General features: G+C 37.1%; 1 protein-coding gene across 1 annotated transcript in view; it reads right to left on the reverse strand.

Moving 5' to 3' along the window:
• LOC143029105 (uncharacterized) overlaps positions 1–25000 on the reverse strand; it is a 496060-nt gene that overhangs the window by 14293 nt on the left and 456767 nt on the right. The window contains exon 7 of the mRNA XM_076191532.1: positions 15308–15496. Coding sequence (XP_076047647.1) covers positions 15308–15496 — 189 coding nt within the window. The remainder of the gene's footprint in view (positions 1–15307; positions 15497–25000) is intronic.

Here is a 25000-nt window from a genome sequence, read left to right on the forward strand (position 1 = left end):
TATCATCTTACATGAGGCTTTCAAATTATTGCTAATATTCTTCGTATTACCTGTATTATTCTCCGTCTACTCGGTTATTCCATATTTCATTATCTATTATCTATTCTAGTTTGGCTTTTGTATATTTTCCACTTATCAATACATAAGAAAGAAGTTTCATTTTGTTTTAGTCAAAACTTGAAATCGCCACTGTACAAAATTTTCTGAAAAAAAGTACAAACAAATATTCAAAATTCATTGTTTTGCATTCATTGACCTCCCATATCATCACTCATTTTTTCTTCATTGTCATTTCAACTCTTCCTTTGTCACTCACTCCATTCCATTATGTAATTGATCTATCATCATTTGGAGTAGACGACAAAGTCCGCGTCGCTTCACTCAAACACCGGCACCATTCTCCACGGTTTGTGCTACTACCACCGCATATTACTGAACTCGCACACCATCCCTGTGTTTCTCTAGATGACATTCTAATCGCTTTAATGGCAGGATTTCTCTGTAGTTGACATGCAAGCCAAAGAACTTACCAATCAAATAAAACCTACAGGTCTATAGGATCCTTCACGAACAAAGATATGCCTGATCTCTTTTGTTATATCTCCTGCATTGCTATATAGATCTTATCGATGTGAATTTCGTTTCTGGAACCAGCAACAACCAGCAATCATCCTTATTCAACTTTCTGGACTTTGCAAAATCAGAATAAGAAAACTGATGGTATCACAGAGCCATGAAGACGAACACATGACAAAGCTTGGACTGTCAGAGCCAATAACTGCAAGACGTACAAAGCAACAAGTTCATACGCCCTGGAAGGACTGTGTTCTACAATAAGAGATATGAAGACCAGAGATTGCCTGAAGCTCACTGGAACCACATTCTCATCAACCGGAGTAATCACTATAAATTCGGAATATAATCGACTTGCTGTTCCAATAGCTACTCCTGCTCGAATGGCCTCCTTTTTTGTGATCACCTCACCACAGAAATAGATACTATGTTTATCCCAGGCCTTTTGACCTGAATAGATAAAAAGGGCAGTCGATCGTCTTTGTAGAGGGAAAGAATGTTCTAGATGCTCACACGGAGAGCCCATGGAGTTGGAGTTCGAGCCTGGGTCGATGTGCTCGTTCCTTGTTTGCACTATCCTAGCCGCATATTTTGTTGGGTTATTGGAAGCAGATTATGAGTCCAACTTCGCCAGAGGTGCCGGGTCTGGATGCCATATATATATATCTATATATATATATATATATATATATATGTATATATACATATATATATATGTATATATATATATATATATATACATATATATATATGTATTATATATATATATATATATATATATCTATATATATATAACACTACAGTCTCAAGGGTTATGTTTAGTATACACACTCATTGCATTGGCACTGTGGGAGATGTGGTGCTGGCCCGGGAGATTGCCGCTTTTCTCAGGACGTGCCTGACTCGAGGAATCAAATCAGACATCTCAAACGATTTGTCTCTCAGAGCCAAGCGATACCGCCATTCCTGACCTGAATCAAGAAACAAAGATGCCTGTTGCTGAACTCAGGGAAACAGCCCAGCCTTTAGGACTCCTGACTCTCGCCCCTGCACAAACGTAACGCAGGGAGACTCGTGTGTTATTGACCTCTAGCAACGTGAGATGACCACGTAGGGAGTTTATCTATCTTTTGAATGTTTCTCTTTTCATCTGAGCACTCAATACAACCTCCTCACAGGCGGGAAACAAGTAGGAAAAATGGTTTATCCGCCGACTTCCCAGCCATTTAATAGGTGGTACAGGGTTACATGATGTCGAAGGAAGCACAGTCAAGCCTCACTCAATATATATATATTTTTTCTAGCAATATATGAACAATTCAGACATCCCAGGAGTTCATCTAAGCTGAATAAAACTGTATGGCGTTAGCAAAAACGTAAAAAGAAAAAATCTCAAAGTTGAATTGCTCAAACCTTTGCAAGCTATTTCCACTATTAACGTCACTGGTCAATTTTTCTGTTTCCTTTTTTCTTTTTTTACTCAATTCCTCTATCTTTTTTTTCAAGTTCAACAACACGATTCATCTATTGAAACCCTTCAATTATCATTCCTTTTTCATTTTGAAAGATTTCAGATCCCGTCGAAGTCCATTAATTCACAGGTAGACGGAGAGAAGAAGAAAAATGAATAATTGAAAAAAATCCCCCACCATGTCCGAACCAAGTTCCCCATTTTTGTTTCAAAGTTTTTGATACACACCTGACCTTCCTGCATCCAGTAAAATCTTTCCTTTCATCAGCTTCAAATCCATGTTATCTCTATTTCTTCTATTTATTCATTTATTTATTTGATTACCTATATACTTATTCATTTACTATTTAATCTAGTTTATTTGTTTTTATTAATCCTTTGTTTATCGGTTTGTTTAATTCTTAATTATTTTTCAATTTCTTTTTATTTCGTTTTACTATTTCTTACTCTAAACAAAATATATCAGCCCGTCGTTCAGCTCTCATTTTTAAACTATACATGCAAAACGAAATACATACATGCATACATACATGTATACATACATGCACACATACACGTATGCATACACGCATTAAAACTTGAATACGCACATGTTCATATATTAGTTAGTCAGTATAACGAGATACAACATAAAGCACGAAAATAATATAGAACCAGAGAATAAAGTGAGAGAGAAAGAGATGCTCTTGGCTTGAGAGTTAAGCTGATAGCTATATCAACTATTCACACACACACACACACACACACACACACACACACACACACACACACACACACACACACACACACACACACACACACACACACACACACACACACACACACACACACACACACACACACACACACACACACACACACACACACACACACACACACACACACACACACACAAAATCAAATTAAGACTTGTGAATAAGGTTCTGTTTCTTTAAAAATCATGACGTACGATATTCTATTTTCATTCCTAATTTCTCTGAAGTGTGTCGTTTCCTTGTGTTTGGAGTATTGAGATCGTTGTGTGTGCTTATATGTTCTTCTTTTCTTTGCAATCTTAGATGACAGATCTGTCGATATAATGGCCTCCCGCTGTGCATCGGGCAGAAACCAATCCTGGAATGGACACTAAACATCCATCGGTTTGTGATTTCGTGGAGGGAACTGGAATCTGAAAGCGAATCCGGCCAATTACTCTTGGCCGGTGTGCAAGATTTTTTTTTTGCTCCGTGAGGTTATGAAGGATTACCGGCCCATTACTCTGATGACAGAATTGTTTTATTTCATGCCCATTACACAGATGAAACGTTATTCAGGTTACGAGAGATCAAACGAGGTGAGAAAGAGAAAGGAAATGTAATAAGGACTGACGGAACGAGGTAGCCAAGCGGGACCTTAGGTGCTGACAAAAGAATTCGCTCCCGACATTGTGACGCCACCAGGGACGAGAGTTCCCCGCCCTCCCCCAAACCTCCTCCTCGCCATACGTGTCAGTCCCTCCCCCCAGGTTCTTGTTTCATCAGAAAATCGAAAGTTATGGAATCGTGTGGAAACCTAGCCAGCCAGGAAGTCTCTCCATAAACGGGCTGTTCTCTCCTCGCCGTCAGATTTACAGTTGGAGTTTTGTCGCCGTAAAGACGGAATCCCGTATAAGGTCGCTTTATGGTGGGATTTGCCTGCGACTTTATACTTGACTCAAGACCTTCTCATTTCCGGAAGACATACAAACGCAGAGTATTATGTGTTTGTTTGTGTATTTGTGTATGTGAATGTGTTTGAGCACGTATATTTGTATATGGTCGTGGGTGTATGTATACGTGGACGTGGACGTGGACGTGGACGTGGACGTGGACGTGGACGTGGACGTGGACGTGGACGTGGACGTGGACGTGGACGTGGACGTGGACGTGGACGTGGACGTGGACGTGGACGTGGACGTGGACGTGGAAGTGTTTGTGTATGTGTATGTATTTGTGTATATGTATTTGTACATACTTATGAGTATACGTGTGAATCTGTGTGAATGTGTACGTGTACATGTATATGATTTTGCGAATGCGTGAAAGCATATGCATACATAAATGCATATGTATGTTTATATGTATACGTGTGTGTGTGTATATGTGTATATGGACATGGGTGTGTTTTGTATACGCATGTGTATATGCCTGTGTATTTGCGTGGTGATACGTATGTGTATATGGATGAGTATGTGTAATATATACATATATATATATATATATATATATATATATATAATATGTATGTGTGTATATATAGTATATGCTTGTATGTGGTACAGATGAGAGTAAAAGAGGAGAGATGGTCGGTATGTTTATGAGAAGAAAGATTGAAATGTTGGCATTGAGCGAAATTAAGTTGAAAAGGAGGGGCGAGTTTGAAATGGGAGTTTAGTTGGGAGAATCTCAGGGGTGAAGAGAGGACGAAGGAGAGAAGGGTGACTATACTAGTAAGTGAAGAGATAGATAAGCGTATGGTGGAGTAAAAGGAGATTTATTCAAGGTTAATGCGGATGAAGGTGAAATGAGGAAGGGAGATGTAGATTTTTGTAAGTACATACGGGCCTCGTAGTGAGAAGAGTGTAGAGGAAAGGGAGGCTTGTTGGATATATCTAAATGAGTGCATAGAGGGTTTAGAAGGAAATGTCAATGTAGTGGTATTGGAAGACCTCGATGCTAGGGTAGGGAATAATCCATTAGACGGGGTGGTTTTGGAGTATGGAAGAAAGTCAAGCATAAGTGAATGAAAGGGTTGTAGGTAGAGCGTTAATGGACTGTATAGTGGTAACCGGGAGTATAGTAGGAAGAGTTAAGGATGTACATGTTTTAAAGTGAGAGAGTGGGAGAATATCAGATAAATGTTTGGTGGTAGGTAAGTTGAGAGTGGAAGATAGATGGAGAAAGAATAAAAAGACAGAGGGTAGGAAGGTGCTTAAAGTGAACTACTTAAATGAGAAAGAAAAGGAAAAGGAGTACAAGAAGAAGCTGAGAGAGGAGTAGGAGGGAGTGAAAAATAGAATAGAACTAGGAGTGGAGTGGGAGTAGGGAAGGTTCAAGGAGGGATTCACAAGGTTTGCGAAGGTGCTGTGTGGAACAAGGAGGATGGGAGGAAATAGAAGGAAGGGTAGCGAGTGGTGGGATGAAGAAGAAAAGAGGGTTGTATAAGACAAGAATCGAGCTTTCACAGATTGGTTACAAAATAAGAGGAGAGAATCATATGAGAGGTACAGAGGAAAGAGAAGTAAAGCATAAGATAAAGGAGAGCAGATGTGAAACAGGGTAAGATTATAACGTAGATTATTTATAGTAATAAAAAGATGTTTTGGAAAGAAATTAATAGAGGAGGAGGAGGAGGAGGCGAATCAAGTAGAGAAGAAAAGTTAAAAGGTGCAGATGGAGAAATGATAATGGAAAAGAAGGCAGAAAGAGGAAGATGGGCAGAGCATTTTATGGAGTTGCTAAATGTGAAGGAGGATAGGGAGGGAAAGGTAGCTGCAGTGGGAAGCGCTAAAAAAATGATAATGATGAGTGAGGAAAATGAAGGAGAAATAAGGAAAGATGAGGTGAAGGCAGTTATTAAGATGATGAGAGCAGGTAAGGTTGGTTGAATGTCATACAGAATGTCTAATAAAAGGAAGTACAGTGATGGTGGACTGGCTGGTGAGGTTATTTAGTGTTTGTTTAAAAGAGAGTAGAGTGCCGGAGGACTGGAAGAATGCCTATATAGTTCCACTTTACAAAGGAAAAGGGGACAAGTGTGAATGTAGTGGTTTTCAGAGGGATTAGTTTGTTGAGTGTAGTTGGGAAGGCTTATGGGAGGGTCTTGATTGAGAGGATTAGGAGAGGAACAGAGGGAGTAATTGGTGAGGAACATTGTAGGTTTAGGACAGGTTAACGGTTGTGTGGATTAGATTTTTGTGCTAAGACAGATATGTGAGAAAGTTTTAAGAAAAGGTAAGAATGTTTTTTTGGGCTTTTGTGGATTTGGAAAAGGCTTATGACAAGGTAGATAGGAAGGCACTGTGGGAGGTATGGCATATATATGAGATAGGAAGAAAGCTTTTAAGAGTAGTCAAGATATTTTACGAGAGTAGTAGAGCCTGTGTTAGAATCAGAAATGGAGAGAGTGAGTGGTTTGAGGTAAAGGTGGGTCTTCGTCAAGGATGGCTGTTCAAATTATACATGGATGGGGTGGTGTGCAAGGGAAGTAGATCGGAGATTGGAGATGGTTAAAGGAAACCGAGAAAAGTGTGAGATAAGCCATTTGTTGTTTGCTGACGACATTGCGCTTGTAGCAGGATCAGAGGAGGGATTGAGGAAGTTAGTGACAGAGTTTGGGAAGGTTTGCAAAAGAAGGAAGTTGAAGATAAATATGGGCAAAAGTAAGGTTATAAGATGTACAAGGGAAAAATGTGGCAGCAGAACTAAGTGTAAGAGGCAAGTAGATAAAGGTAGACAAGTAAGGTAGATAGAGGGGTAGGTAACGAGAATTTCTTTTCTATGAATTTATTTGGTAAATAATAGCCGCGAAGGAATTGCATAATCTTGCTCCTCGTCTAAAGTTTATAAACAACTGCTAGGACCAGATTTTAATGCTAATGTGACAATATTCAAACTAAACCATTCATGCATTGATATCGTGATTGAGTAAGCAGTATTGCTGAAGACGTTGTAACATATTTTTCTGATCGGAGAAAGAGTGGAGGAGGAGAAAAAATTACAGGTTCATGGGAGTAAAGTCACGCCCTTAAAGGGGGGCACTTAGTTGTAACAGTAAAGATCATTGGACTAAGAGAGTCGTGACGTCGGTGCAGAGGTGGCGTAGTAAGTAAATTAAGGATCGCAGATGGGAGTCCCTTGGTATAAATTGACTAGCCAAATGTAATACTCTTTGGGAAGGAAAGAAGAAAATATTTACCTCCTTTTAATTCATCACATAAAGAAACATTACTTCCTACAGAAAGATATGGTGAAATACACTTACTTAAGACAGTGATGAAAATAAAGTTGAAAGTGAAAGAAGAAATGCAAAACCATAGAAGGAAAACAGTAAACAGAAGCTAAACCAGTAGTTACGGAGGTAACGGACGGGAGGTAAAACTGAGGCTCCAGGAGTTTATAGCCTACTCTGTTAAGATTGTGATTTGGTGTACCGTGACCAAACCAGCAGGGATCTTAACAAGAGGTTAACGGAGCACAAAAGATCCATTTGTGAACGTTTTTACATTAGCCTAACTGGTAAAGATAATACACAAGGATTAACCAACACAAATACTGCGTGAGAATTAGACAAATGCCAAGTGGTATTTTTGTCCATGTGAGGGACTATATTCATTGACTTGACTGGAATAATGTATATAAAATAACTTGCAATTCCTTGATTGAAAAGAATATCATTAATTCAAGGCACACAAAAGCACTCTTTTAATCAAAATATTACTCTAAGTTTAGGTTTGTACAATATTTATAATTCAATTTCAATGAAAATTGTTGGATGTTAATCCTCCCGGCCTGTGTAAAATTGTGTCCACCATGAACACGTTGACTTGAGTTCTCCACTTGTTTGTATTTCTCTCAGGTTCGTGTGGTTTAAAATTCCATGTTCCTTACAACGTCTTCATTTTTGTAGTATATATGTGTCCCTGTAGCTTCTATACTAAATATAAATATAAATATAAATATAATATAAATATAAATATAAATATAAATATAAATATAAATATTAATATAAATATAAATATAAATATTAATATAAATATAAATATAAATATGAATATAAATATATATATAATATATAATATATATATATATATATATATATATATGTGTGTGTGTGTGTGTGTATGTATATGTATGTATATATATGTATATATGTATATATATGTATATATGTATATATATGTATGTATATATATATATATATATATATATATATATATATATATAGTCCATTAACGCTTTTACCTGGAACTCCATACATCCCAATAACTCCATCTATTGGTTCGTTTCCTACCCTAGCATTAAGGTCTCCCAATACAACTACATTGAGATTTCTCCCTAATCCCTCTATGCACTAATTCAAATCTATCTAAAAAGCCTCCCTTTCCTCTACGCTCTTCTCACTACCAGGCCCATACACACTTACAAAAACTCACATCTCTCTTCCCAGATTCACCTTCATCCACATCATCCTTGAAAAAAAAAAATCCGCTCCAGTACACGCTTACCTATCTCTTTGCTTACTAGTATAGTCACCCCTTCTCTATCTCGTCCTCTCATCACTCCTGCTACATTTCTAAACTCACATTCGCCTCTCCCTTTCTATTTAGTTTCACTCAAAGGCAGCACATCCATCTTTCTTCTCACAAACATACTACCTATCTCTTCCCTTTACTCTCATCTGTACCACATCCACGCACATTAAAAGACCCAAACCTTAGAGTACTCGTTGGAAAACTCCTAAACCCTCTTATGCCTTTACTTTTTTAGGAATGTCCCCTTTTGGGGCTACAGGTAGCAGGACTCCTAATTCTATCCCCCGTCCCGTTTTTTATCGCCTCTTACGACTCAAGTGTGACGACTTGGTGGTAGAATTCTTTTCCCCCACCACAGGGTAGGCGAAAAAAGAAAATGAATATTCAGAGAAATGGTACAGGACAGTAACAAGGGGTTGGTGGACAGCATAACGGAGGGACAGTCGTAGTATAATAAAAGTGTCATCATTTCTCTATGAACAGAGTTTTTCTCTATCACAGACCAAATTATGTGTGACTCTGGTCAGTATGGGCGCCCTATATAGACCCTACAGTATCAACTGCATGCTACTTTACCACAATAACATGCAGCCAATTACACTAAATGTAGAAATGTTTTGTTTACCGGCAACGAGTGTTGTCTGAGCAAATCTTATTGTCAAATCCTTGGGATCTGGTTTGCTACTGTAAAGTATACCAAAGGAGACTGAAAATGATTTGTTTATTTGTAACTTTTGATATTCACTTATGGTTTTGGTAGACATTGCTCAGTTCTTTCCAAGCCAGTTTTAGTTTTCTGTGTTGGTAAAGATAATAGCTCTAATAATGTATTTATCGATAAGGTCATACAATTCTAATAATCTAGCACTCATACTCTGTGTACAACATACATAAGAGTTGACCGTAACTTCATTTTGAATATAAAGCATATAGGTTTGCTATATCTAACATAGTATATATAAGTACTAGCAACTCATGAACTCATTCACAGAGGTGCGACCATCATATATACTCGTACCTGAGCCGTTACATCTCCTAATATAGGATATTAGTTATACTTTTACTCATTTTATATCATAAGTATTCCTTGTGTATAGCTATCTTTTGTAATCACAATATCAAAATCAGTGGGCCTAAACCACTGTTCATACATTAATTGTGATTCCCAGACTCACAGTACATGCTTAACTACTGTTAGATGACCACATTTAGTGGGACGTGAAAGTTGACTTGTTCAAACGTTCTGCCCCATATTAGCCGTGGCTTCCCGCACTGTCTGCTCAAGAACTTTCAGCCATAGATGTACATTTGGAAGGGTGTCACAGTAGAGTTTACTACAAGGCTCCACGGACGGTAAAGTGATATTGAGGACTGAATTGAATATTGGGTATTGGGCCAAATTGTACCGGTGGCTCACCTGTATAAACGAATGCTTGAGGAACTTGTATTTGTCAGGAGAAAAAGAAAAATAATATCTTCGTGGAGCATTAAAGCAAAGGACATTAAGTACACGTTCTTTTAGTATCATTTAATGAGAAATACAGTCGTTGGCGCTTGTTACTGATTTTTGTTTTGTAATTGGTGCTAATGGTGTTGGTGTTAATGTTGGTGTTGATGTTAGTTGTGTTGGTGTGTTGTTATTTATATGTCAACAGGCTGAATCATAACACCTGGACATCAAAGAAACCAAACGTCCTCAAAGACTCTTTCCAGAGGTTATCCAAAAAAAAAAAAAAAAAAAAAAAAAAAAAAAAAAAAACCACAAAAGAATATTACATACTGCTCTTCCAGTTCAACCCCATCTGTACCGGATGATACTTTTCCTTTTCTACTGACTTCCGCTCGTGTATTTCGTTAAATTCCATGACACCCCTTGATAGAGAGAGAAGGAATTGTCATTTATTTCATTTCATCACCACCGTAGTAGCTGTCTGTTTTTTCTTTCATTTTCTCTACCACAAGGTTTTTAATTCCAACATGTTGATTATCATTCATCCAATAATTCATTCTGAGTACACTGTTGAACAAATGCCTCTCCTAATCTCTTCCACGAGCTACATTATTGCGTCAACATCTACGATCTTTCCAGTAAAGCTTTCATCTTGTTACACCACCGATCTGGTTACCCTTTCCCACGTTTCCAATATCACAGCGTGTATTCAATAATGCACCTACTCCATCTTTTATCCTCCTTTCTGGTTACATGATCTCCCAAACTCTATATCTACTCCTTTATACCCTTCACAATATCTTACACTATAGTCTGCGCTCTTATCTAACTTATCCTCTTCCAATCTTGAGTATTGTTACCTGCATTGATCCCGCCATAGCTGTCTTTGTACGGCTATGCCTTATCTGCATCGCATCCGTCAGGTTCCTTTTGCTTTTCAATTCGACTCCCTGCAAATCCTTTCAAAGCAAGGTAAAGTAATTTAGGTTTGATTATGTCACTTTCTTGTAGTCCCTTTTCGAATTTTATTTTTTATTTATCTTAATATAACAATACTTTTCACCATTACAAAGTGTTCAGAAGTGCCGTTTGTTGTACTGAGTCAAAGGCCTTTCTGTAATCTACAAAAGCTAATTACAAAGGCTTATTGCATTCTGTTGTTTCCTTGATTAATTGATTCATTGTCCTCAGATGGTCGATAGTGACGTATTTGCCTTTAAAGCCTGTTTGTTCCCTTGAATTATTTTCATCTAAATTGTTGCTTAGTCTGTTGGTAACAAACTTAGAAAGCTATACGTCTGATAATAAATTGATTGGTCTCTACCTCTTTTGTGAAGTGAAATCATAGTACTAAAACATCATTCAGAAACTTCTTTTAAACATCAACTGAATACGTAATTAAACTAATCTACAATTAACTTTTGTTTCTTCATTTTTCGGAAGATCTATCAATATCATAACTTCTTGTGTTTTTCATTGTTTCATATTTTTAGAGCAAACGTTATTTATTCATTGGTATCTTCTGGTAATTGAGAAATAAGTCTCATGGTAAAGTTCTTCTTTTTAACATTATGTATCGCTCGTCGAGGACTGAAGGCATTTCATGTCCTATCAGATAGCAACAGAGATGGTAGGTCTGGACCTGTGTCAAAAAGTCCTCCGTAAAGCCACACCGTCCTCTCTGAGAGAGAGAGAGAGAGAGAGAGAGAGAGAGAGAGAGAGAGAGAGAGAGAGAGAGAGAGAGAGAGAGAGAGAGAGAGAGAGAGAGAGAGAGAGAGAGAGAGAGAGAGAGACAGACAGACAGACAGACAGACAGACAGACAGACAGACAGACAGACAGAGAGAAAGAGAGAGAGAGAGAGAGAGAGAGAGAGAGAGAGAGAGAGAGAGAGAGAGAGAGAGAGAGAGAGTATACATGCCTTAAAAAAATCTGCATTTAACAGTGTTGCCTTTATTAATTCTAAAAAAATATCTGCTGCCTCCCTAAAGCTAGTCTACCCTATGCTTGCTTAATAATTTCACCTTTTCAAATATTTTCATGTATAATCCTCTTTTGTCTTGTTGATAAGCTTGTCAAATTCAGCTCTCTCCCATGCTTCATAACATTAATTTTCATAATGTTTTTCCCATTACATCAACTGTTACTTTGGAATACTTGCCTTTTCTATCATTTCTGTACTTTCTACTTTCTCCAATGATTTCCTGATGATATTGCATTTTATGATCTTGTTACTTCTTAAATCTTTAAATTTGTCTTTCATTCTTGTTTTAAAATCCCTCTTGTAATCTTTTATATTTGCAAGACTTGAGGACTAATTAATTTTAAGTTGATTTTAGTTTTGATTAATTTTCATTTTAGTTAATCCGTTTTCTTTAAGACAAACTCATTTCTTTCAGTGGGTTTAGTGTTGTAGACTATAATTTTTTGGTCACCGGCTATACTTAATCAATTATATATTGCTTCTGCTGTTACTCCCATCTCCTAATATGAAATCTATTTCATTCTTTGTTGTTGCGTTTTACTTCTACATCTCCATTTACCACCTACACATGTTTACTGTCAAATTATTTGTAATTTTTTTCACCTACTCGAAACTTCACAACATATGAATTATCTGCCATGTTCTTCTATGTTTTCATATTGAAGTCTTCCACTAATAACGTGTTTTTATTTCTTTCTTCATCCATTACCTGAATTATATAAATACAGAAATACTCAATTTTGTCTTCTAAAATATATCAAACTGTTATATTAACATGCATTATTTCCAGCTTGCTTTTTCACCAGCTGATCACAGTCCAAATACTCAATCTGGTACGCATCTGAATTTCACCTCTATATAATAACGAGTGGCTACTATCTTTGGATTTCGTTCAATTTCCCACTATTCCAGCTCATGTTTTTTCTTTTTTTTTCGTTAGGGTTCTCAGGTTATAGGTACTAATTTCCATATTCTTCGGGTTGTTTAATGACCAAGACTTGTATCTGCTCGGACAGCGCTTATTCACGCTGGACATAAATAGAGTTTTTCCCTTCTTCATTATCAAGGACGTGACATTTAGCAGTGGGTCCCGCCATTTTGAATGTGAAGGACGTGACATTTAGCAGTGGGTCCCGCAATTTTGAATGTGAGTGAGCTAATCTTATCTTTTGCAAAGACCTGTTTGATATGGATGACCCTGGAGGTATTTTAATTTCTTAATCGACGTAGTTCTTGAATTAATTATAGCACTCAAACTTGTCCGAGGTGTCAGCAATTAGATTATAGTCTACCTTGACTAATGTCTATCAATAGGTGATACTTTCTCTGTTATGGCTGCCACCAGTCTATATCAATAATCTCTATTACACGTCTTGATACCGCAGGGGTTAGGTCCTGTTCAAACTAGTGGTTTTAACCATGTGGAAACGGCGACGGTACTGCACAGAAAGAAAAAAGTATGCAGTCGTGTGTGAGCACCTTAATTGACTTGTATTGTTACAGTCTGTTTTATTCAATCCTTTCCCGTGCCATACCTTTTTCCTCTTAGCCTAGCAACCGTCAGACTATTTCATTCATTTATGTGATGCCCTTTGGACAACGAACGGTTTACAGCCCCTCGCTGATAACCTCCTCCGTACCAAAGGGCACTTTTTTGTCTTATGCCTGCTCTGTCGCATTCCCTCGATAGCCAGGGGATTAATGGAGATCCCAATAAGTATAGGATATAAAATGCCAAGACCCGGACAGATAACAGTGAATGTTTCCTACCCTGAGACACTCGGCTGAGAGAACAGAACGCTATATACTGTTTTCAGAAGAAACTATTGAGACAAGAGAAGGCAAAAGCTTTTCGTGACAAACACTTTTAGAGAATTATGTTAAATAAACTAGGTAGATTTATAAGTTCTATAATTTCTATCCAAGGCCCGAAACAGAATTTATGTAATGGAGAATTGAAATGGAAACGCTTACAGGAAAGGAAAACACGATAACAATTAATTGTTCAAGCAGAGAGTAAAGAAAGTTGCCAAAACATTTGCGTAACTGTAGAAAGAGAAAATATATAATTTTCTTAGTGCAACGAATTTACTACTTCTGATTAAGAATATATTTCCTTCACCAGCTGAAATTTGAGTGCAATACAAACTCACATAACATTTGTACTATTTAACGTAGGCACGTGAAAAAATAGAAAAGTAGATAAATGAATAAATAAATTAAATAAATGAATAAATGAATAAAAAATAAATAAATAAATAAATAAATAAATAAATAAATAAATAAATAAATAAATAAATAGATAAATAAATAAATAAATAAATAAATAAATAAATAAAGAATAAAGGTCCCATGTGCCATACTTATCACTCAAACCCAGTACGTTATTCAACGTATCAAGCCTTTCAGTACAATGACATATTTTATCTTGATTAAATTGTATGGCGTCACCATAGCAGAGACGGTGAACACGTTCACATGGATCCTTGACTAGAGAGAATTATCTTATGTTATCTAGAGTAAAAAATATATAAACATGGTCACTGTATCAGATGGCTTAACAGAAAAAAGCATCTTTTTGTAAACTACTTCGAGCATCAAACTCCATGGAAAGAATATTTGGCCTATTTTGTTTTGACATGACTTTACAGTTAGAATAATAGAATTCAAGTTTCTTGATGTGCCGGATCCCTTGAGGGCACTGGAAAAGAAGAGAGCGCTGATATCTTGTTCTTGGAGATATGAGACATGGAAGGAATGGGTCGGTGGTGTATGTTGTGCACTGTGAAAGGAAACAATGATGCATTCTTTTCTAGCATACACAACATTCAGTAGCATAGCCGTTTGAATAACATATTTAATGATATAGATCTGCAATCATCCACTCTTATTATAAAAGGTGTGAAGCTTATGACAGGAGATTTGAACTCCATCGGAAGCCTTTTTTTTTTTCTCTCTCAATGGGATCCGACAGCAAGGATTAGTGATTGTCAGTGATTGTTGCTGAGGTTGGCTCTTAGTTCTATGCATCTATTAAGAAACTTGTACCGTTATCAAGAAGATGTATCCGTTAGAACATTGGATTCCAACAATGTCCTGGAACTCTAAGAGATTCACAAGCTTCTAAGGTTAAAGTCACAATCTCTCTCTCACGCAGTGTAAAGTGAGAAACCCGTGGTAGGGCAGAACCCTGTCAGTTGCGGCGAGCCGTTGTTTTTTGTAGGATAACGTTGGGTCACCCCTCTTCCTGGCCAGTGACGCTCGGGAACCAGCGCAGCAAGCCGCAGTGGGTTATATAACTCAAACTAAAAAAGCGGGTTCCAGAACTCAAACTCAAACAGCGGGTTCCAGAACCTGTTCATGATTTAATTATGGTATCCACTAGACTACCGCGCTGCCCTCCAAAGGGGTTGATAGGCTAAAAATTGGAAATAGCGTTGAATAGATCCACAGCAACTAAGAGATGGTACAACACAAGTCAAGGATCTATAATCCTAAGCTTGTAAACGCTGTAAGCATTAGAATCTACAGGTAACGAAGGAGACAAAAGTAAAGCTTACCTGGTATAACGTGAACCATGACGGAGATGGGTTTGAATTTGGTCGGCCAACACGTGTAGTTTCCGGAATCCGAATCGATGGCGTTCTTCACCGTAAGTATACTCGAGGGAACCTCACCTAACTTGGTCTGTATACTCACTCGTCCCTTCTGATGTAACATTTCGTTATCGTGGTACCAGTACAGCAGTCCTAGGTGATTAGAAACATGGGGATAACAATATGTTTTATTTTTTCTAGAATGAAGGTATGTTTCTAATGAATGTATATGTATACACGTATATGATATGTGTGTGTGTGTGTGTATGTGTGTGTGTGTGTGTGTGTGTGTGTGTGTGTGTGTGTGTGTGTGTGTGTGTGTGTGTGTGTGTGTGTGTGTGTGTGTGTGTGTGTGTGTGTGTGTGTGTGTGTGTGTGTGTGTGTTTGTGTGTGTGTATTTACTCTTGTGTTTATTGAAAGGACGCTGTATAAGATACATGACCTTTTTCTATAAGAAAATCATATCTCCATCCAACAATTTATATATATTTCTAAATGACACATGATTAAGATACAGTATGAGAATATAAGAAAATAGAAAAACTCTGTGCTGTAACATGTAATTATGCTTCGGGAAATTATCTATTGATTCCATAGATATGAATTCTTCGTAATTAGATCTAATAAACAAAACTTTTTTACACGTTTTTAAAATGACAAATGACACGAAAGGATTTTCGTGGAAAATTGGAAAAAGCACTATCTAAAATAAGTAAACAAATAAAACATACCCTAGATTTGACCAATAATTGACGAACACACACACACACACACACACACACACACACACACACACACACACACACACACACACACACACACACACACACACACACACACACACACACACACACACACACACACACACACACACACACACACACACACACACACACACACACACACACACACACACACACACACACACACAAACACACATACACACACACCAATCGCCGGGCTGTAAACGTGAGTCAACTACAGCTTCCGAGAGTAAAAAAAAAAAAAAATAAAAAATAAATCTCTCAACACCACTAAACTTAGTTTGTATTGGACGGCAAGGGGAATACTTGTGGATACCAGAGATGGTTTAATACAGTGGAAATAATAAGTATCAATGAAAAATAGAAGGCAATGAAAACAGACCAGAAAATGGTGATGAATTAGAAACAAACATAAATATGAGCACAGAGACCTCTAGCGGAATGAGAACGAAACGTAGTGTAAACATGAACTTGTAAACCCCGAAGAGATTCTTAAAGTGTAGTGAAGACGATTTTTTTTCTGGATTTAATAGGTATGAAAAAAGAAACCTGAGTAGAAATGTAGACATAGGAAAGGAAATGAAATTTAGGATGGGTACGTGGAATCAAGAGATTATGAAACTAAAGAAAGAGTATCTCGAAATAAACAAGGAAGTGTGTGATTTAAAGAAAAATGCTGAAATAGATAATGAGGTAAGTGAATTGAAAAAAAAAAACAATTGAAGCAAAAAATGAAAACGAGAGTAAATAAAGGAGAGGAAGATTTACAGAAAATCAGGAAAGAATAATAAAAAAAATCAAGAAAGCAAAAAAAAAATGCTTTCAAAGAACTTGTATAACAACAAATGTAAGAGAATGATAAAAACACAGGTATTAGAGTAGTCAAAAAAGAAGAAAGATACAGTGGATTAAAAAAAAGTGTATAGTAGTATATGGTCTAAAGGAAAAGCATAACCTAGTTAGGTATTTAAAAGAAAAGGAAGTGAAAAAAGAAATATCAAGATTTTTATAAAGCAATACAAGACGAAGAGCAAGAAATAAAAAAAGGAAATGGAAGAAGTTAATAGAATGGAACAATGCACAAAAGAAAAAAAATCTTACCTCTAAAGATCAAATCAAGGTCACAAAAGGTAACTGAAGAGATATTAGCAGAAGCAGGAAATTTAGCAAATAGTGAACACTATAAAAGTATATGGATAAAAAGAGAAATGAATGATGAGGAATGAGAGAGAAGAGACAAAAAAATGAAGGAAAAAAAAAAAAGTACGGAGACTGGCAAAAAGAAGTTCTTTTGGAGAGTGTTAGACATGAGGCTGATAAAATGGTATATAAAAAAAAAAAGGAACAGAGGACGAGATTGAGAAGGAAAAATTAAAGTGGCGTATATTAACATAGATGGATTTAACTCAGGACTATGTGAACTAAGTGGTTACCTGTCAGAAGAAAAAACAATATATAATAGGAATTCTGGAGACGAAATTAAGGGGTCCATTACTACCCAGTAGTGTTGGACATGGATTACATAACCACTGGACGATAAATACAGGGGAGAAAAAGGGTGGAGGAGTTATGTTTTTGGCTAAAAAAAAAAAATTAAATATGACGAGGGTTACAGATGGAGAAAACATTGTGGAAATGGTCATGATAAGAGTTGAAGATAGTGATATAAAAAGTAGAAAGTGAGTGGTGATTTCTGTGCCTCCAAAAGCGGGTTCTTGGAAAGAGAGTGATTATTCTAAAATGTTAGAAGATACAAGGCATTCATTAAATGAGATGCTGACGGATGAAGGAAATGTGGTATTTGTGGGAGATTTTAACTACAAAGAAATTCGTTGGGAAGAGATGATAGTGAAAAGTGAAGTGGATCTATGGTGAAATGTATTACTTTATATGAATATAGAACAGACAATGACACAATGGGTAAAAATAACAAGTATAGAAATAATGAAGAATCGTCGAGACTAAACTTAATATTTACATTGAAACCTGAAATAGTGGATAGAATTAAATACAAGCCACAAATTGGCAAGAGTAACCACATATTACTTGAGTTTGAACTAAAGGAGGAAATATATATAAAAAGAAATGAGAAATACAGACAATGAAGTTGGTGCATAACAAAACGAACTTTGCGAAACTTAGGAACTTTTTTCAAAAAGCGAGTTGGAAACAATCTACAATGAAGAGACACAAGTGGAAGAAAAATCTACAATGAAGAGACACAAGTGGAAGAAAAATCTACAATGAAGAGACACAAGTGGAAGAAAAATCTACAATGAAGAGACACAAGTGGAAGAAAAATCTACAATGAAGAGACACAAGTGGAAGAAAATTCTACAATGGAGAGACACAAGTGGAAGAAAAAAGGATGATTTTGATGAAAATCTATAACAAAGGAGTGGATAAATATGTACCAAGACAAAAACAGTAAATGATGCATATCAAGTGTTGGTTTAACAGAAGGTACAGATAGAGAAAAGATAGAAAAAAAAGTGGCAAATACACTGCATATCAATCAATAGAATGAATGAGTAAGAATACGCAGGTCGAAAAAAAAGAAACTACGAAAAAGACGCAATAGAAAAAATGTAAGGATCATCCAAAAAGATTCTATAGATATGTGAACTGTAAATTAAAAAGCAAACAGGAAATATTGAAATTGCGCCAAGGGAATATAGAATACACAGAAGATATAGAAACGGCTGAAGTCATGACCACACACTTCAAGTCGATGCTCACTAGAGAAAATATACAGCATCGGGATGAAGGGAGTAAAGTTAGATCCCCCTTTAAGGGAAATAATAGTAACAATGAATAGATAAATGAATAAATAAGATAGTAATGATAATAATAATAATAAACCAAATAATGAACCTTGATGTCATGAAATCGCACAGCCCGAATGGGATTGCAAACTGGATACTAAAAGTATGTAAAGGCGAACTAATAGCCAAACTATATAATGTAATAAGCTGCTCACTCAAAGAAGGAAAATACCGAAAGACTGGAAAATGCCAATATCTCGTACCAATATATAACGAGAGAAAGAAGGAAGACCCAACACATTACAGACCGGTCACCCTTACAAGCACGTTAGCCAAAAATTGTGAAAAAGTTATCAAAAATACATGGACAAAACATCTGGAGGAGAACAATATACCACAAATTTGATCTATTTCTACTCAAGACTAATAGATATAAGCTAAGAAAGGGACAGATAGGCTGGTTATGCTTTCCTAGACTTACAAAAAGCTTTTGATAAAATACCACACAATAAATATTAAGAAAACTGGAAACCATAGCAGGGATACATGGTAAACTACTGAAAGGGATGGAGGATTTCTTGCATGGAAGAAAAATGAGAATAGTGCTCAGAGATAGGAATTCTTCATGGGAAGAGGTGATTAGTGGAGTTCCACAGGGATCAGTATTGGCTCCAATAACGTTTGCTATTTATGTAAATAACATGAATGAGGATGTGTAATGTTACATGAGCTTCTTTGCAGACGACACAAAATTGCTGAGGAAAGTGAGACGGATTGCGAGTCGCTGTAGAGATATCTGAACAGGGTTTGGGAATGGAGTTAGAAGTGGAAAGTGGACTTCAATAATAAGAAATGTAGCATAATGGGATTTGGAAAAAGTGAATATATATATATATATATATATATATATATATATATATATATATATATATATATATATATATAATAGAATATATGTTCTCCTCCTCACCTCCTCATTTCTAACTCTATCTAGCCTAGTAACCTTTGTCATACTTCTCAGACATTTCATCTCAAACACATTTAAACTCCTTCTCTCTTCCTCTCTCATGTTCCATGTTTCTGCCCCGTACAATGCTGTTGGCACAAACACTCCTTCATATAACCTCCTCTTAGCATCCATTCCCAGATGTCTATTTCTCATTACACTTTTCAATCCACCATAGCATCTACTCATTTCTCTCAATCTACATTCTACCTCCACCCCCACTTCTCCCTTTCCTGCTACATTCGCACCCAAGTATCTAAAACTATCCACTTCCTCCAGTCTTACACCCTTAATGCTCACCTCCAGCCTGCTGTCACTATTTCCCCTTGTACATCTCATCACCTTACTTTTACCCACATTTATCTTCAGCTTCCTTCTTTCACACACCTTCTCAAACTCTGTCACTAACTTTCTCAATCCCTCCTTTGATCCTGTCATAAGCGCAGTGTCGTCAGCAAACAACAACTGGCTCACCTCCCACTTTTCTCCATATTCTTTAATCATCTCCAACCCCTGACCCACCACCCTTTCATTCACCTCTCACACCACCCCATCCATGTAAAGATTGAAGAACCAGGGCGACATAACACATCCCTGACGAAGTTCCACCTTTACCTCAAACCATTCACTCTCTCCATTTCTAATCCTAACACAAGCTCTACTACTCTCGTAAAAACTCTTGACTGCTCTTAAAAGCTTTCCTACTATCCCATATATCTGCAGTTCCTCCCACAGTGCCTTCCTGTCTACCCTGTCATAAGCCTTTTCCAGATCCATAAAAGCCCAAAAAACATCCTTACTTTTTCCTATAACTTTCTCACATATCTGTCTTACCACAAAGATCTGATCTACACAAACCCTACCTGTCCTAAACCCACACTGTTCCTCACCAAATACTCCCTCTGTTCCTCTCGTAATCCTCTCAATCAAGACCTTCCCATAAGGCTTCCCAACTACACTCAATAAGCTGATCCCTCTGAAACTACTACACTCACACTTGTCCCCCTTTCCCTTGTAAAGCGGAACTATACAGGCACTCCTCCAGTCCTCCGGTACTCCATCCTCTCTCAAACAAACATTAAACAACCTCACCAGCCAGTCCACCATCACTGTACCTCCTTTCTTCAGACACTCTGCATGACATCCATCCAGACCAGGTGCCTTACCTGCTCTCATCATCTTAACAGCTGCTTTCACTTCATCCTTCCCTATTTCTCCTCCATATATATATATATATAATATATAAATATATATACATACAGTACATATATAAATATATATACATACAGTACATATATAAATATATATACATACAGTAAATATATAAATATATATATATATATATATATATATACATATATATATATATATATAATATATATATATATATATATATATATGTATATATAATGTATAAATCTTGGGTTCTCCCTTGTGGATGAGTACCGACCGCCCAGTGGCACATGGCAGGAAGGGGCAAATGCTCCCACCTGACAGATGGAAGCGATAATGCTTCCCGCAGTCCATACACCTGGGTTCCTCCCGAGGGAATGCTCAGGGGAAACGATACTTGCGTGGCTTCATTCTTTTGTCTAAACGCATCCAGAGTGGGGAAAAAGAAATCTAGAAAGAGAAAATCAGTCTTGCCACGGGAAGAAAAAGTGCCGCGAAACCGTATGATTTCGAATGGACTTCAGTTTCACGTAAATTACGGAAATATGTATACACACACGGGACACCACGATCATAATTCCCCTTCCAGTAAGATACATATGAGTAATACATATACACACGTTTACATACACACACACACACACACACACACACACACACACACACACACACACACACACACACACACACACACACACACACACACACACACACACACACACACACACACACAGACTCAAACACACACACTCACACACACACACACACACACACAAAGACACACACACACACGCACGCGCGCACACACACACACATGTACATACACACACACACACACACACACACACACACACACACACACACATACACACACACGCACGCACACACACACACACACAGACACACACACGTGTGTGTGTGTGTGTGTATGTGCGTGTGTGTGTGTGTGTGTGTGTGTGTGTGTGTGTGTGTGTGTGTGTGTGTGTGTGTGTGTGTGTGTGTGTGTGTGTGTGTGTGTGTGTGTGTGTGTGTGTGTGTGTGTGTGTGTGTGTGCGTGTGTGTGCGTGTGTGTGTGTGCGTGTGTGTGTGTGTGTGTGTGTGTGTGTGTGTGTGTGTGTGTGTGTGTGTGTGTGTGTGTGTGTGTATGTGTATAATGATATAAATATGAAGTTCATTTGTTATAACCCAATCAACATTGTAACATTTAGAAACTGAGTGGAATGTATATTTCTCTTAGTAGTTGATGTTTCCTTCCTATAATCACTTTTTCTTTTTGGTGTGCTGAACTAATTAATTGTACTTTTGTGTACCTAATACTAATTTTTGGAGATTTAATCGTAGATACTCATAAGATTCGTTAACAAATGAGTTGAAGATAGGAATACGCCTGAGATGAATTTAGCTGTGTTTGATGTAAAGAGGCAATATGGAAGAATCACTCTTTTTTATAAGAATATATCAAAGAACATCAGAATGAAGGAGAGTGCAAGAGTCTATATAGCCTACACTAGGCTGTTGCGTGTCCCATACCACCTGTCGTCCCTCTCCATAGAGTGACCTAATCTTCTCCTAAAACAATTGTTGCAGCGCTTAGTACGTAGTTACTAAGTCTATAATAAGTCTTATACATTTCCATACGTTTCTAAAGACCTTGTCTTCCTTTTCATAGAGTCTGCCCTTGCACTTTTACGTTCTTAACCACACCTTGGGCATTGCCATCCAACCGAAGACCACTAGCCCGTTTGAGGAGCTCACTTATGAGCCATTAAATGATATGTCGTCAGTATTACCCTGGAGCACCTTGTAGTTATAGAATCCTTCCTTCGATGTCACTCACTCAAACCTCTCGGCCACTCGCAACGTGATTTCATTATCCGTTCCAGACTTCCAGTCAACCCGTTTTCTTCAGAAAGTGTTTTATTTGGAACCATACAGACGCTATCATGACAGAAGCGTTGGATTCATATTTTTTTTTTCTCGAAAGACTTTCTTGACATATCTTTCGCACATTTTCCCTTTGCAGTTCCTGTCTTTCCATTCATTTGCTTTTCCTGTTCCCTGTCATTTATTTTCTTACACATCTTGTTTTTTCTTTTCTTTTTTCTACGTTCACATCCAAACTTCTTTCCCACAGCCACATTCACTTTTGATAGTATAAGATAATGAATTGATATATTCACTCATACTCCTGTAAATGCAACCCATTCAGTCATATTTCGTATATATTTGTCAATTTTCTATGCATACTTAGGATCACATGAAGTGTTGTAACCCCAGAACGCTCACATGAAAAAGTCACCATATGATACCCCACGTGAAGAATTGTCACCCCAGTACGCCGAATATCAACAGTGGAATAAAGATTAGGTTAGGTTAGGTTAAGTTAGGTTAGGTTACGTTAGGTTAAGTTAGGTTGAATTAGGATTATGCTTATTATCATCAACTTATACAACCGAAGATTTGTAAACCCAGGATGGCCCACATGAAGAATTGTGACCCTAGGATGGTCCGCATGAAGAATTGTCACTCTGTCGAAGTCAGAGGGTGACGATTCACGTGATACCATACTCGTGTAAGCATTATCTTCTAGATCTGCATGTCTATAACAAATAGCCCTCCCTGCACATCAGTTTCACATTATTCTCTTTCTTATCAAGTACCCCAAATCAGAAAATCATTCTACCAAAGCTCTCATATCACATGTCACTCTGACTTTCTTTGTATGTAATTGGCAGTTGCTGACAAGTCTATCAAAAGGACCACCATGTGAGGGGAAGCCGTTATTAGTGCGACGTTTTGTTTGGTACAGCTATAGTCAGGAAAATTGAGAATATCAGTAAGAAGATTAATAACTGCGAAAATGCTGTCGTGTTCCACTCGTGTGTGTGTGTGTGTGTGTGGTGTGTGTGTGTGTGTGTGTGTGTGTGTGTGTGTGTGTGTGTGTGTGTGTGTGTGTGTGTGTGTGTGTGTGTGTGTGTGTGTGTGTGTGTGTGTGTGTGTGTGTGTGTGTGTGTGTGTGTGTGTGTGTGTGTGTGTGTGTGTGTGTGTGTGTGTGTGTGTGTGTGTGTCAGTGTGCGTGTGTGTTTGTGTGTATGTGTATGCGCGCGCGCGAGTGTGTATGTGTTATATATATATATAGATATATATAAATATATATATAGATATATATAAATATATATATGTATATATATATATATATGTATATATATATATATATTTACACAAATTTTACACAACACATATATATATGTATATATATATATATATATATATATATACATTGATAATTTTATTCTTTTTTATATTTCATGATATTGTATTCGCCTTCAACCAACACAGGCTTACTCTGAAAGCATATTCCTTTTTTTTCTCTTCTCTTTTGTATTTTCGCCCAGCAGCTATATTGTCCACCCATGATATAATATATTTTCTTTTTCTTTCGTTCTTTTTCAGTGCTAAGAACTAGATTCCTATTTTCTTTTGTTTCTTGAGTCCTCCTCAAGATGTTTACTGTTTCCCTCCCTTTTCTCCCTTTTCTTCACCTGACAAGGAGCTCTCGGCCTTCAACAATACCCTCTTGTACCTGAGCTCCTCGCCTCTCCTCGTTTAATGGCTCCACACCAGCTTTGTGTGTGTCCAGCAAATCATTAACCCCATTTCTTATACACTACTGTCTATTCGAACTCTACTGAAATTCCAAACTATATATTCAATGGAATTTCATGCTAAGATATATTTTGTTATATTCACTTCTATTATCCATATTACTTATTTCATTATAGAATGCTCATGAATGTGGATATTGAAATAGTTTTTCTCTAAAATAAGTTTGTGCTGTGCTAAGTTTCTTTTAGATATTCGTGTGGGTTCAAATGATGTCAGCTGATTCAGATAAATAAAACGTACAAGTGTTATATTCTTCAGTGCCATCAACCACTTGATATCAAAA

The sequence above is a fragment of the Oratosquilla oratoria genome, chromosome 10 (genome assembly GCF_046742065.1).
Source record: "Oratosquilla oratoria isolate Oo_2021 chromosome 10, ASM4674206v1, whole genome shotgun sequence".
Lineage (NCBI taxonomy): Eukaryota > Metazoa > Arthropoda > Malacostraca > Stomatopoda > Squillidae > Oratosquilla > Oratosquilla oratoria.